A 16,666-nucleotide genomic window follows, 5' to 3' on the forward strand; every position below is an offset into this window, starting at 1 on the left:
CGTATTACTGCACATTAAACAGCTTTTGCTCTCTATCAAAGTAAGTGAAATATCTTAGTGAATATTATTAGAGCATAAAAAAGCTATATTCTATTTTTAAAGGTATTTGACACTAGCAATTTATCTATGAGTTCATGACAATAACAAGTAGAAATTCACTACTAGTATCAATTATTTTAATTTTAAGAATTAACCTTTTAAAATCTTATTTCCATTTTACACATCTCAAAGAATCAAACGATTGCAAAATATTTTAATCCTAGCAGAGAAAAATTTTAAATAAGTATACAAAATGAAAATTTAATAGAATAAATGAAGTCATGGCTTAGAATTGATGGGAAAGAGATTATCAGAAAGGTTTGCTTACTTATTAAGTCACCTAACATAAAAAGTGGATATCTCTCATTCATTTGCCAAAAAACACTCCCTTCTTCAGCATAAAGGTACTAAGTGCTTTCAGTGCACCCCTAGACCTCACCCTTTCTGTCTACACTTGAATTTTGCTTTCAGGAGTTCAGAAAAGAACTTCAGAACTTCTACAAGAATTCAAATTACAAGACAAAGATTGACCTACCTTTCAGAATAAGCATAAATATTAAGTACTTACTTAAATGTGGCCACTTTGTTTATGACATTCTCTAAGCCAGTTTCATTATTTTCCTGTTGAAACGATATTTTTGTTATTTTTACCTTCACATAATGACTTTGTTTTCTCTTACTGTGAACTGAAATACCCTTTCAAGACATTTCTGAGTATTTTAAAAATAATTCAAAATAAGATCAATTTCCAATATTTAAAAATTAGGTCTAAAACCTATTAGCTTTGAGGGATGGATTTCTTAACAGAGGTAAGATGTCTGTATAAATTGCTTAAGGAAGAAATTTAATCTAAATTTACCATATATGTATACACATACAACCAGTAATTCAAAGAAACTGTTATTTTCTTTATCTAGTATGTTATTCACCCAAATCATTTAAGCACATGTCCATGCTGAACTAATCCCTAAAACCAAGGTAACAAAATAAATAGGATCTATGGTAAAACACATATATGCTGCTAAGTCACTTCAGTTGCGTCCGACTCTGTGTGACCCCATGGACGGCCTCCCACCAGGCTCCTCTGTCCCTGGGATTCTCCAGGCAAGAACACTGGAGTGGGTTGCCATTTCCTTCTCCAATGCATGAAAGTGAAAAGTGAAAGTGAAGTCGCTCAGTCATGTCCAACTCTTAGCGACCTCATGGACTGCAGCCTACCAGGCTCCTCCGTCCATGGGATTTTCCAGGCAAGTAGATGTCCAAATATATGCTGGCTTCTGCAATTGTAATTTTTTTTTTTAAATTGGCTTGAACTTTCCCTTTAACAAAAAATTTTTCTTTTTCTTTTTGGTCAAGCTACATCACATGTGGGATCTTAGTTCCTTAACCAGGAATTGAATCCATGACCCCTCCAGTGGAAAGGCAGAGTCCTAACCATTGGACTACCAGGAAGTCCCAACAAGGAATCTTTTTTTTTTTTTTAAATGAAGTCATTTAAAATCAGGATAAGGACTTAGTCAATATACTAAAGCAAGCTCATAGGCTCCTACAGTGCTGCAAAAAATTAAGAAATTTAGCTTCCTTTAAAAAAGTACTTGAAAGCGGTAGAAAGTAAGGGTATACATTAAAGCTTGCTATTTTTTTGCAAAATATGGTATGTATTTTTTTGGTATTTATTTATGGTGTTTATGGTATGTATTTATTTTTTGTATGTATTTTATTTAAATATGGTATGTTTTTTTTTTTTTGGCTCCAAAATCACTGCAGATGGTGACTGCATCCATGAAATTAAAAGACGCTTGCTCCTTGGAAGAAAAGTTATGACCAACCTAGATAGCATATTCAAAAGCAGAGACATTACTTTGCCAACAAGGGTCCATCTAGTAAAAGCTATGGTTTTTCCAGTAGTCATGTATGGATGTGAGAGTTGGACTGTGAAGAAAGCTGAGCACTGAAAAATTTATGCTTTTGAACTGTGGTGTTGGAAAAGACTCTTGAGAGTCTCTTGGACTGCAAGGAGATCCAACCAGTCCATCCTAAAGGAAATCAGTCCCGGATATTCATTGGAAGGACTGATGTTGAAGTTGAAACTCCAATACTTTGGCCACCTGATGTGAAGAACTGACTCATTGGAAAAGACCCTGATGCTGGGAAAGATTAAAGGCGGGAGGAGAAGGGGATGACAGAGGATGAGATGGTTGGATGGCATCACTGACTCAATGGACATGAGTTTGGGTAAACTCCGGGAGTTGGTGATGGACAGGGAGGCCTGGCATGCTGCAGTCCATCGGGTCCTAAAGAGTTGGACATGACTGAGTGACTGAACTGAACTGATGGTATGTTAAATTGTTTTTAGGTGGCACAGTTATATATCCTTAAATTTTTGAACAATTATTCATTTATCTTAACATGTATTAAGAAAAAATTAATCTAGAATGTCAAACCTACTATTTCATTGTATTGTTGCTTAAAAAGATGCTAAGGGAAAATGTAAGTTAATTTTAAAATGTACTAGTAATTTCTAAAATTGGTAGACAGATGTGCAGAAATTATGAAGGTGATATGGTTAAAGTTTGAGAATCAGTTAACAGTGAAACTAGAAAAGCACTATGGATATTTTGGAAGAAAAATGACCAAGAGTCAAGGCTTATTTTTATTCTACTTCTCTGGAAAGCCTTGATAGTAAAGGTAAGTTTAACCTCTTATAAGAATCATTGTTCTAATGCATAATTTAAAAATATGTGTTAAAAATATGACTTATAATCTGTAGGATTACTGCTTAAATATCAACAACACTGAATGTAAAGATCACCTGGGATGGCTATGAGAATGCACCCTGCAGACCTCCAGTTAGAGGAACAGAGACACTAATGCAGGCTCACTCAGGGAGGCGTGGGAAGGCACCAAATCTTGATTAGACTACCCAGCAGTCCAGGACATTCCTACCTAATCTTCCTTCCCTCTTTCTTCATCTGGGATCAGACTTGCACTACAGTTTGATGGCTCCCCCAGCCTTTCCCAGCTCCCTCATCAATCCTCTCACAGTCATTACTCCTAATAAAAACTTAAATGTTTCGTCTTGACATCTGCTTCTCAGAAGACCCAGACTAACACACCACCCAAATAGTTTCAGTATTTCACAAAGTTATCTCCTCCTCTGGAGAAAATTTAGGTTAAAGTAAAAAAACTAAAGAGTTTATTGCTCTAAGGTGTTTTCTAAATAGCCAGAATATCCCTAAAATGTTACCTAATGCCCCAAAGCCCAGAATTAAGGTTTATACCACTAAAAAATTAATGGTGAGAGTTTTATATCTGAAAATCAAAATAGATTTTCCTAAAACTTCAAGAGCTTCCAATTAGAGAAAAAGAAAAAACTATCCCATCTTGATGCGAATGGAGTAAAAAAATAAAACTGGACTTACATTCTCAGGTAAATTTTTGGCAATGGCACTGTGTGGCATGGGTTCAATACAAAGCAAGTGAGTAATTTCTCTCATTGTGACCTCTTCTTTGGTCACATTTCCCACTCCAGGTACGTAACGCTCTCCTAATACAAAAATGAAAAGAAAAAGTAAGAGTTAATTGCTTTCCACGTAAATAAAGAACACTACATTAAATCAAATCTATGAGAGAGTGACCAAAAGTTATTTGAACATGTTTCTAAACCTGAACAACAGTCTATATGCTGAAAGAGGAAGAAAAATACAGAGATCTGAGTAACACGGGGCTTGTCTTAACTTAGACACACACACTCAAATATTATAAACAAAGCCCCTCAATTAAATAAGCATGTATTACTAATCAAAAAAACAGAAAAGAGGGTAGTGGCCATCATGGGACAACATGAAATTAAAAGATGCTTGCTCCTTGGAAGAAAAGCTATAACAAACCCAGACAGCATATTAAAAAGCAAAGATATCAATTTGCCAACAAAGATCTGTATAGTCAAAGCTATGGTTTTTCTAGTAAACATGCATGGCTGTGAGAGATGGACCATAAAGAAGGCTGAGCGCTGAAGAATTGGTGCTTTCTAACTGTGGTGTTGGAGAAGATCTTGAGAGTCCCTTGGACAGCAACGAGATCCAACCAATCAATCCTAAAGGAAACCAACCTTGAATATTCATTGGAAGGACTGAGGCTGAAGCTGAAGCTCCAATACTTTGGCCACCTGATGCAAAGAACTCACTCATTGGAAAAGACTCTAATGCTGGGAAATATTGAAGGCAGGAGGAGAAGGGGATGACAGAGGACAAGATGGTTGGATGTTATCACCAACACAACGGACATGAGTTTGAGCAAGCTCCAAGAGATGGTGAAGGACAGGGAAGTCTGGCTTGCTGTAGTCCATGGGGTCACAGAGTCAGACACAACTAAGCAACTGAACAGCAGCAACAAAAGATCATGAAACAACAGCTTTTCTTTCAAGATCTTTCTCAAGTTTGTCTCTACTTGTTATTTAAGAAAGAACAAAGTGAAAACTAAAAGACAAAATACTTAAAAATGTCTCTATAGGCTAAATGACAAAACAGTAATGTGTGTCAGAAATGGATGCTATTGCCAGCATGACCACATGATCAGATTTCTATTTTTTATCTCAATAAACTGCCAAATGGAGACAGAAAACAGCTAATTTTAACTATGGGAATGTCACTGGTGTCAACAGCATCTAATTCCCAATGCCTCAAGAAGAGTTGATATATTTGATCTTACACCACAGCATTCAATAGTACTTAATGATTTCAATACTAAATGTGTACAAAGTCTTGTGATATATCTATAAGAGGGTAATTAGAGTACAAAGACAGGATTTTTTTTTTTTTTTTTGTCTAAGAGATCTGAATTCTACAAATCAGCAAAACAATGAGATTTTGTTAGTTTAATTCACTCTCAACAGACTCATTACTCTTTAAATACATTGTAATTTTCATTTTTTCCCTAGAACAGTACCCTCTGTAAGTTTCATGCTAGAAAGAATCTTACAGATCATGTGGATTACTTTTACATTTTACAAATCAAGAATCTGAGCCCCTGAAAATGTAAATGGCATGCTCTTGATAGTTTATAGCAAGGTCAAGACTAGCTCTTGTTAGTTTATAGCAAGGTCAAGACTAGATCTTATGATTCTTAATCCAAATCTTTTACACTTATTGATGTTTTCTCTGTAATATTACCAGAGATTTTACACATACATACACTTTTTAAAAAATGATGGCTCTTAAAAGTAATAAACTTAGAAATGTAGCAAGTATTAACTAAAAATAAAATGACATCGAAGGAAATATCCAATGAATTTAGGTAAACAAAATAACAGCAGTATAATAGCAATAGTAAAATAGTGAAAATATAAAATACCAAAACCTATTGACAACTCTAATATATGGTATTAATATGCAGTAGCATAAATTCTTCATAGTATTCCAAGAACAAACACAAAAATTCCCCTCAAGTTTTGTAATCTAGTAATGTATATCATCAACTTAAAAATATTTTGCACATTTTTAACTTGCCCATTTTTTTCCAGAAGTTTCCTACGGAATACTCTGGAATTATTTCAGAAGAGTTGGTGCCTGAAAGATTTACATCTCATGTGGCAATGGAGGTTTACCACACTTTCTGCTGAGACAAGCAGCTAGTCCAGCAACTAGCCCCTGACAAACAGCAAGTAAAATATACCCATGTTTTCAGATTTGGCTAATGGCTAGAATCCTTACCAGGAACTATTAATACAAAGCAGTGTCTCCAACAGTAAGGTAAAAAACAAGAGCCAGAATAAGAAGTTAAGAACTTTTACACAGCTGGTAAAATCAAGAGACTATAATATAGAATATATAAAAGCAGAAGTAAGGCCAATATTGGCACAAAATAATTTAATAGAACTGGATGAAAATACATCTTACTTAGATGTATGTTACACTGAAATTTTACATATATATATAAAATTTTCAGCCCTTAGCATATAGTTATTTTACATCTATGTTTCTAACTAGGGTACTTATTTTCCAGACCTCTACAAACAAGTCCAAACAATTACAAATCAGGTATTGAAAAATGAAGATGTAATAGCTGTGTTTTTCTAAAGGTGAGTTTCTAAACATATCAATCACATTAGTCATGTCAATCTCTAATATTCTCTGCTATATTTGGGAGAAGAACAAAGTAACTTAGAGTTCTTACTAATGTTCTCTCTATAAAGTAACTCATGCTCTGTTTCAAAACATCTTTTACTCTTACCCACTATATAGATGAGGACTTGAAGCATTTCTTCTATTAAGGTATTATACTGCTTAATCAAATCCTATAGAATTATAAAAGAAAAAATTAGTTACATAAGAACCAAAAGCCACCATAAAACACACATTTTTGGGGGGATCAGACTGACAGTCCAGCCAATCCAGTATTTTCTTTCAGACCACAGCAACAGAGAATTATGAGATGAATAATTCCCTTTTGCTGACTTCAAACTCTACAAGGTCACAATACTCAGCATGTAATAAGAACTCAATGCTGCTGCTGCTGCTGCTAAGTTGCTTCAGTCGTGTCCTACTCTGTGCAAACCCATGGATGGCAAAGCCCACCAGGCTCCGCCGTCCCTGGGATTCTCCAGGCGAGAATACTGGAGTGGGTTGCCATTTCCTTCTCCAATGCATAAAAGTGAAAAGTGAAAGTGAAGATACTCAGTAGTGTCCGACTCTTCTCGATCCTATGGACTGCAGCCTACCAGGCTCCTCCATCCATGGGATTTTCCAGGCAAGAGTACTGGAGTGGGTTGCCACTGCCTTCTCCGAAGAACTCAATAACAATTGCTAAATATTATTATTGTTTTTATTATCCTTATTATCCACCAAGCCTTCATTCAGCAAAAGAATTCTTTAACCTTTAACCTTCCCTGTACTATGGCTTCCTTCTTAACAGGGTTGGTGAGACAGTGGCTACAAATATGTAACTAACAGCTATGGTGAGTGTACACCTCCCTAAAACACCTGTTACTTAAATACTATAGTAAATTAGATACTCATTTTCACTGAGTATAAAAACATGACAAAATTAGCTTTGTATTTTGTATCCTATTCTTTGTGCCTTTGTAAGTGACTTCTAATTTGAAGAATAAAATAATGTAATTCATAAATTACAAAGGCTACTTTATAAACTGGTATGAAATATTAAAACAATGAAGAGGTGATAAAACTCCAGAGACAAACTATAAACTGAAAAAAGGTAATAAATACAAATAAAGAATATCTTTACTAAATAAGGAACTTTTATAGAAACAGGAAAAAGGTGAAGGACAGGAACAGATAATTCACTAACAAAAAGGAGAAAAAAAAAGTCAATAATCATGAAAACAAAGTCAACCTCACTGATAACTAAAAAACTGCAAAAATTAAACACCATCTTTCACACATTAGATCAACAAAGTACCAGTGCCATTACAGATGTATATACTGCTAGAGAGAGTCAGTTTGACAATATCTATTCAAGAAACATAAGAAAGGGTATGCTGCATTCTCCAGCAAATCTACCCCTAAGAATTTATTTTAACAAAATAAGTAGGCAAGTATTTAAACCTTGAGGTGCAGAGATGTTCATAAGAGCAACAAAAATCAAAAAACCCCTTCAGCAATAGGAGACTAAAGTATAAAGTGCAATATTATATAGCCATTAAAAATTATGTTAAAAAAGATGATGCAGTTATATACTTCTTTAATGCCAAGAAAAAAAAGTATCACAATATTTCATTAAGCACAGGAAGCAAATTGCAAAATAGCACATATGAAAGATTCAATTTTTCCTTTAAAAACAAACAACACCAAAACTTTAAAAGTGATCATTTCTAGGAGGCAGAGTTTCATTTGATTTTCTTCTCCTTTTTGTTAATCTGTATACAGTCATCACTCAGTATCCTCAGGGGATTACTCCAGGACCCTTGCAGATACCAAAATCCACAGATGCTCAAGTCCCTTATATATACTGACTAGTAGGTCAGGATTCTGCATCCATGTATATGGAGGGCCAACTACATTCTAATTTTTACAGAGTAAAAAGAGCATATGTATGTACATTCAGAAGTACATGTATGTTTTATGTATGTGTGTGGTGCTTAGAGATATACATATATAAATAAATAATCTTATATATGATTAAAATAGTTAACATTAATATTTTCTTTGGATTAATTTACATATCAGTTTCTATCACTTACCTGGTCTTTTATGGATATGGTCTTATTAAAAGCATCAGCAAGTTCATACCTCTGAAGTACCAGTAATAAGAACTTGTTGGGATCCATTAGAGATGCACCAATCTGTGAAAGAAATCAAGTCCCATAGTTCTATGTATTAAATGGAGAAACATTTTGTCTCTAGTAATAGGGCTATGAGAATAAGGTAAATCTGCAGAAGATAATGTAGCAGTCCTTTCTGCTTCTATGATTCTATATTCATCTCAACAGTGAGAAAAACTTAAGTAAATAAAAGTATAATACAATAATAAGTTATAAAAAAGTTATTATGTTATAATATCTTCTCCTATTACAAAGAATATAGGAAGGAAGGTTATGACACATATCAGAACAAATTTAAATAGGTACCTGAAGCATAATGATATCTTTATCGTACATTTCTTCTCTGCATTTAACATCTTGGTAATAAAACACCTATAAAATAAAAGGTAGAACAGAAGCTAAGAGAATCATTTTATTTCAAACAAAATTCTCAGCAAAAACTATTCTTTAAATTTTTTCTAAACTAGAAACCCCAAGAACTACTTTGTAGCAGAAAAAAAAAAAAGCTGTAAATTTATGAATCATTTTAAGGGATTTGGGAGGATGATGTGAGAAAATATGCATGAAAATACTTCAGAGTTTAAAATGCTCTATACTAGTTATTATTCTCAAAATGTGTAACAAAGTAACTGACTCCCCCACCAAGTTCAATTGCAAGAATTTCCTCCGTAGCTTAGCAGTAAAGAATCTGCCTGCAATGCAGGAGACCCAGGTTCAGTCCCTGGGTCCGGAAAATCCCCTGGAGGAGGAAATGGCAACCCACTCCAGCATTCTTGCCTGGGAAATTCCATGGACAGAGGAGTCTGGCGGGCTATAGTCCACGGGGTCACAGAGTTGGACATGACTGAGCAGAGAAAAACATACTAAGTTTAAAACACCCACTTCAAAAAAAGTAAACCAAATTCCTACAATCAATCAATGCCATTTTTCTCCTAAGCAGTATCTTTACAATTCATTTCCCCATCTTTCAGGAAAAGCACTTCTCCTTATTTGCTCTAAAACAGAGGGAAAAATTGTAAGATGCTGTTCAATTAAGACTGGTGGTAGGAAGTTCACAGTTCCCAAGTAAGGTAATCTTCAGAAAAGACATCTATTAGTGGGAAAGTTTCTGCTGGTACTACCGGCTTTCACCTGACCTATCCACTTAAGAGGATTAAAGAAAATGTCCATATGGTCACTAGAACTTCCTTGAGTTTACACAAGAGCTGGAAAACAAAAATACTGAGCAGAATCCAGGGATACAAAGTAAAATATAAATTAATAAAGGAAAAAGCAAGCAGAAAATGAACACATAATATGAATAATATGCCTTGCCATACCTGGCTAATGAGAGAGAGCCCATTTCTTCGCCACATCTCAGCAACAACCTGGGCAACCAATACCAGACAACGCAAAGGATATTCAACCAGCACCTCTACCTGAAAATCCTCCTGAAACAGAGTGAGATCAATGTCAATATTTCTCAGAGGTTTGGATGCTATGGCACTATATACATTGCTCCATTTTCTCATCTGTAAAATGGAAGGGCTTGAACTAGAGGACTCCAAGTCACCATGATTCAGGTTTCAATGTTCTAGGACACAGACATAAAATTATTAACTGGGAATTATTCAGGCAGGTTTCAAAATATCTTTTTCTTCCCACTCAACCAAGAGGTATTTAGAAATAGAATATAAGCAAGTCAGAATTTAATAGTCACTTACAAAAGGCACAAATTCATGCAGTCTTGAAACAGCACCCAGCCTGCTCAAACGCACATGAAGACCTAAAAGTTAAAAAATGAAAAAGATGAGAAAGCAATAAACCCAGTTGATTTGTTTCCCAGTTAATTCATCAAGTTTGAAAACTTGTGAAATTTAAATATACATTAATTGAGCTTAGATATGATGCTTCAGAATGCAAAGTTTTGATTTCTAATTTTGAAACACAGTATTACTAACATATTTAAGATCCTACGTTGTATTATTTATATATATATAAATATTATGCTGCTTCCTAAGAAATTATTTTCCTCACAAACCAAGTATCAAAAGAAATAAAAACTGTATAGCACAGGGAACTGTATTAAATATCCTGTGATAAACCATTATGAAAAAAGAATATACAAATGTGTGTGTGTGTGTGTGTATATATATATATATATGTATGTATATGTATATATAACTTAACTATTTTATTGTCCAACAGAAATTTAACACAGCATTGTAAATCAACTATATCTCAATAAAATAAAAAGAAATAAAAACTAATCTAGGTATTTCTTTTTGTAAAAATAGAAGTGACATAAAATCACATGTCAATTATACCACATACAAAAATTACCTAACACTGATATCAGCAATCTGAATACAGATGCTAAATCTATAAAACTCTTAGAATATAACATAGGGAAATGACTTTGCAACATTGGATTTGATAATAATTTCTTGGCTATGACATCAAAAACATAGGTAATCAAAGGAAAAATAAATTAAGACTATACCAAATTAAAAACTTTTGTGCATCAAAGGACACGAACAACAGAGTGAAAAGGCAACCCACAGAATGGAAGAAAATATCAGGAAATCATATATCTGATAAGCAGTTAATATCCAGAATATACAAGGAATTCCAATAACTCAACAATAAAATCTGATTACAAAATAGACAATGGACTTGATCAGACATTTCTCCAAAGAAGAAATACATATGGCCAGTAAGCACAGGAAACAATGCTCAGTATCACTAATCATTAAGAAAATGCAAATCAAAACCACAGGAGATACCAGTTCACACTCATTAGGATGGTTATTTAAAAGAAAAAATAACAAATGTTGATGAGGATGTAAAGAAATTGGAATCCTTGTGCACTGTTGTTGGGAATGTAAACTGGCGCAGCTGCCATGGAAAACAGTATGGTAGCTCTTCAAAAAATTAAAAACTAGAATTATCTTATGATCCAGCAATACCACTCTATGGGTGTATAATTCCAGAACTGAAAACAAGGATTCAAACAGATATTTGGATACCTGTGTTCATGGCAACATTATTCAACAATAGTCAAAAGTCGTAAGCAACCTAAACATCTACTGGAGGATGAATAGATAAACAGAATGTGGTATGCAAACTATAGAATACTGTGCTGTGCTTAGTCGCTCAGTCATGTGCGACTCTTTGTGATGCCATGGACTATAGCCCACCAGGCTCCTCTGTCCATGGGGATTCTCCAGGCAAGAATACTGGAGTGGGTTGCCATGCCCTCCTCCAGGGGATCTTTCTGACCCAGGGATTGAACCCAGGTCTCCTGCACTGCAGGCGGATTCTTTACCAGTTAAGCCACAGGGAAGCCCAAGAATACTGGAGTGGGAGCTTATCCCTTCTCCAGGGGATCTTCCTGACCCAGGAACTGGGGTCTCCTGCACTGCAGGTGGATTCTTTATCAGTTGAGCTACCAGGGAAGCCCACTATGGAATATTATCCAACCTTAAAGGTGAAGGAAATCTTATACACATCACAACATGGATGAACTTTGAGAACATTATGCTAAGTGAAATAAGCCAGTTATAAAAGGATACAAGAATGATTTCACTTATATGAGATACCTAGAGTAGTCAAGTCATAGAGACAGAAAATTTCTATGACAGTGAACAAGGAATGAGAAGCTATGTTGAATGGGTACAAAATTTCAGATTGGGAAGATGAAAAAATTTTGGATATGGATGGTGGTGATGGTTGAACAACAATGTGAATATACTTAACACCACTGAATCATATAATTAAGCATGATTAAAATGGTAAATTTTATGTATATTTCACCACAAAAATATAAATACATACACTTCAACAAAGTTGTTAAAAGAAGAAAAAAAACTGACAGGGCCAATTTACATGGAAGAGCAAATCAAAGGATGATTGAAGGAAATCTAAGATTTCTTTCTTTCAGTGGTGAAAGGAATAGTGACAGAATCACTGGTGCAACCAGATAGAGAAGAGGGTGAAAAAACTGCAACAAGATTTTCCTACACGCTTGGTTAGGCAGTAAGCTACCAAGTTGGTCCTAAAGTGTATACTATGAGGATCCATGAGTTGACCCAGATAACAAAAGATCCAGGTAAACAAACACACTGACATGTCTGGTCACAGCTCTTTGAAGGACAGTGACAGTTCTTAACTGCAGTATTTGATCTAAGTATGTGCTCACAAAAGCAGTACTGATTCTAATATGAATATCTACAGAAAACAAAGCTAATAGAAACACGCAAGAACCAAATAAACACTCACCAGCAAGAGTCCTAGACAGTGGCAGATGTATGCTTACAAGATCTTCAGATACTTTGTAGGACTTAGTTTCCAAAGTATGACCACACAATTGTATTACTGTTTTGCTACTAGATTTGAAACCTGTACTGCACCTCATCACAGCTTTGTGACATTCTTTATAAGCCACTAGTAAGAGTTCTTCCTAAAAGGAAAATAAGAATGCAAATAAACTGATAAGTTACCTACTTTATTATTAATATATCATTCAATAAATATTTACTATTAAATAAATACAAGCACAAAATTGTTTTATGTGTTATTAGAGCTACCTCAACAGGATCTGCAAACCTGTAGGAAACATTAAGATAGTCAGACAAACACACATACACAATCAAAGTAAAAAACTGTAAGCCATGTAAGTGGTATAAACTAATAACTTTAATAGGGCAAAAAAAGAAAAAATTCACAGACAATTGGGAACACACATTTGTAAACATAGCTTTTGAGTGGGGTCTGAAAGAATATGCAGCTTAAGCATGGGGGGAAGTTGGAGAGATGGTAGCAATATAAGCAGAGATACAGAATAAACAAACAGAAATAAGGGGAAGTACAACTCCTGTTCAGGGAGTGGAAAAGAATAAAATTTGGATAAATCAGAGGGCTCATGGATAGAATTAATGAGCCAGTAAACTGGAAATATGCCTTGGCACAGCCATGTGAATTTGAATAGACTTGAGAGTATCTGATGTGTAATAATGTAGTCAACGTATTGTTTCAAGAAGAGTTAGTGGGTGTCACTGAAGATGATGGATTGGAGGGGGCAATGTTAGGAGACAAGGAAACCAACAGAAAATTTTATTACTAAGTTAAGTGTAAGGTATTAAGGGACTCAGCAAGGGTGGGGCCAGTCATGGCGAAAAAGAATAAACTTACAGGAAATAGGATTATAAAACAAAATTAGGAGGAGGAAGACTCAAATCTGGGTGAATATGGGAGGGAGATGAGTCAAAGGTCACTTTTTAAGAGCATTTCTCACATGGATTTTATTTTTAAAAAAGAATTCTATAGTTAAATAAATTTGGGGACTATTCCTCTTAGAAATGATTGATTAACCCATTGATTTATCAAAGGTTTGAGAAGTTCAGTGGTTTAAAAAAATGTTTGATTTTGTTCAACCTAACATTTTTCAATCTTAACCTGAACACAAAACATTTTTTTCCCTCAAAGGTCTGTTAACATCTAACACACAGAACACAGTAGCTCTCAGATTTCCTGTATGGATGAATGCATGAATCATGGTGTCATGAACAGAACAAGAAAGTCAAGAAGAGAAAATGCAAGCTGGAAATAGAATGAAATGATGACAAATCATACAATATGTTGAGTTTGAAATAGAAATGTAGCATCTAAGCAGTCATGTGCAACACACAAACACAAGTGATACTATAGCTTGGGAAAGTTATTTTATGAAGTTTTAATTGAGGTGCGAGAAATAAAAGATCTGTAAGAAAGAGAAGAAAATATTGGGGAATGTCTCATTTACTAGGCAGAAGGAATTGAGGGGGGAAAGGCAGTCATTGATTGAAATGGGTAACCAATAATAGAAATACTAGGATAAGAAGGCTTGTGAAAATCAGAGGGAAAGAGAATTTCAAATGATTAAGGTTCTCAAAAGAACACAATGCTACAGGTATTTAAGGTAGAGGGAAAAGACCTGAATTTGGTTACTAAATAGATCCTTTGAAATATTTTCAAGATACAGTTCCTATTAATTCGTAAGGACAGAAACCTGGCTCTAAAGCAGTTTTAGAAGCTAAAGAGTGGCAACAGCATATGTAGATGACTTCAGATGATTTACATTCAGTAAATATAGACATCTGCAGGGGTCAAGATGAACACCACACACTGACCTCATCTCCAATGATTAACCATGCCCTCCCCTAAGGTGAAGAGAGCCAAAAAACATGTGCTATGACAGATAACTGGACAATATTTCCTGTCCTTAATGTTCTATACAGCTACTGCGTTAGATTGAAGTCTATTGTGTCTGTGAGTGTAGCTGCCACTCTGAACCTGTGACCAACTGCTGGTGGTGCAACAGAAAAGGAAAAAAGGAAGACAGAAAACAGTTTATGAGGTAGCAGTGGCAAGGGGTCTTTTATTCTCATGGCTTTTAAGCATAGTCCTGGTGTTTAAGGCAGATGAATCAAACAGTGGGAAATACTAGAGGAAGGAAACTCCAGGAAGAAGTAATATAGATTGAGACCAAGAGCCTAGGTAGAGACAACACTTTAAGAAAGAAAGAGGTAAACAGAAAGAGACCAATAGTGAAGATATATGCAGAAACTCAGTGAATAGACTGTAGTGAGTGGTACAGAAAAACTGGAGAAGACGAAAAAATTTGACTGAGATAATGTTAATTTTCTCAGAGCAGAAATAAATGAGGTCATCTTCTCAAAAGGTAATTTGATTAGGATTATGTTTAAAGAGGGCTATGGTCTAAAATTATTGCTTAAGGAAAAACATTAGTACTATATTTTAAAAGTAATATTTTTAATGGTTTAATGCACTCAAGACTCTTGATTGAATAAATAGCCACTCACTTCTATTGTTGAACTATTTAAAAGTCTAATCTTAATTTTCATATTATTAATATTCATGTCCAAGGAAATAAATTTATTTAATTTATTAATTAGTGTGTGTTGTATTTTTTCAACTCCACTCTTCCCAACAGTAAATGGAATACCATGGAGCACATTTTCTAACTAAGTGTAAAAAACTACAAATTTAATAAGATGATTCAAATATACAAGAAAATATCAGAAGTAATAAAACTTTACATCAAGGAAGTTGCAACATAAAACTGTGCTATTAACCATTAGAACACTTAAAAAGGCACTGATCCTCCTAAAAAACTTTACTTACATCACAAGCACACCATTCTTGGAACATTAGTAAAATATTCTTCAACTGCATCTGTATAGCAATGGCAGCCTCCCAGTCAGGATCTACTTCTATGTGTTGCCCAACTTGCCTTCTGATTTCTTCCATTCCCTACAAGAAAAGAGTAATTAACACACATACATGCCCTCTCTTTCTTTGCTCCTCCACTGGCAAAATATAAAATCATCAAGGTTCATACTCATGTATGCTTATAATTTTTTTAAAACATGGTTATCTAAGTCAGAATGCATGATTCAAACTCTCACTGTCACTCTCTAGCTGTATGATCCTGGTCAAATTATTTCTAAGCTATAATTCCCTTGTATGTAAAATGGGAATAATAATAGTAACTATCTCATAAGATTGCTATGAGGTTCAAAAGAAATAATGCGTGAAAATATTTACAACAGTTATCACATAGTATACAGTAATAAACATTGATAGTAACAGCAGCAGTTAACTAAGGTCTATGAAAGCAGGATCAGTGAGTCAGTGTTTAAATTTTACTTTTACTTTGCTACAATTATTCTTTCTTAAAACTGTAATTTGCTCAAAACAAAACATGAAAAACTGGGATTAAATTTTTAAAATAAATTTATCTTACTGATGTACAGAAGAACTATCATACCTGCATACAGGTAAGAATCTTCAAAAAAGATCGAAAGCCTTCAAGGAACTGCATTCTTAATCTTTCTGTCCATACTGTGGGCTTGCTGATCAGGATATATCTAGTATTTCAAGAGACAAAGAAACATTTTACTTTCCTGTTTTGAGATAATTTTAAGGTTCTCAGGGCTATAGACAATGTTGATTCATCAAAATTATGTATTCAAATTTCTTACAATTCTAGGCAGCACGAGAATTATGCCAGCAAAGTGTGAATGCTCTACCAGAGGCAGATGTCAAAGCTAAAGCCTGACTTCTCCACTCAAAAATTAGGCTGATTAAGTGAATCTAGAAGGAAACTAGCTGGTCACAGATGGACAATCACAATACAAATTTTCTAGAAGCATTCATACTCTTTACCCGAAGGACCAGATGAAATCCTCTCAGTCTCAAAATACATGTCAAAACTACCTGTGCAGGATGTCTGCTGTCTGTGCAAACTGTTTCAGTATACTCTGTAAGTTAAAAACTAATTTTATTCATTAAAATGACATACTT

At 34.6% G+C, this 16,666-nt stretch overlaps 1 protein-coding gene across 1 annotated transcript in view; it reads right to left on the reverse strand.

The window, feature by feature from the left end:
- Positions 1-16,666, reverse strand: part of UBR1 (ubiquitin protein ligase E3 component n-recognin 1) — a 154,643-nt gene that overhangs the window by 80,328 nt on the left and 57,649 nt on the right. Inside the window, exons 13-22 of the mRNA XM_027553667.1 lie at positions 16,131-16,230; positions 15,485-15,613; positions 12,581-12,761; positions 10,024-10,085; positions 9,640-9,750; positions 8,627-8,692; positions 8,240-8,341; positions 6,271-6,334; positions 3,462-3,586; positions 608-660 (exon numbers count right to left, since the gene is read on the reverse strand). Coding sequence (XP_027409468.1) covers positions 608-660; positions 3,462-3,586; positions 6,271-6,334; positions 8,240-8,341; positions 8,627-8,692; positions 9,640-9,750; positions 10,024-10,085; positions 12,581-12,761; positions 15,485-15,613; positions 16,131-16,230 — 993 coding nt within the window. The remainder of the gene's footprint in view (positions 1-607; positions 661-3,461; positions 3,587-6,270; positions 6,335-8,239; positions 8,342-8,626; positions 8,693-9,639; positions 9,751-10,023; positions 10,086-12,580; positions 12,762-15,484; positions 15,614-16,130; positions 16,231-16,666) is intronic.

This window comes from Bos indicus x Bos taurus, chromosome 10 (assembly GCF_003369695.1).
Source record: "Bos indicus x Bos taurus breed Angus x Brahman F1 hybrid chromosome 10, Bos_hybrid_MaternalHap_v2.0, whole genome shotgun sequence".
NCBI classification, from domain to species: domain Eukaryota; kingdom Metazoa; phylum Chordata; class Mammalia; order Artiodactyla; family Bovidae; genus Bos; species Bos indicus x Bos taurus.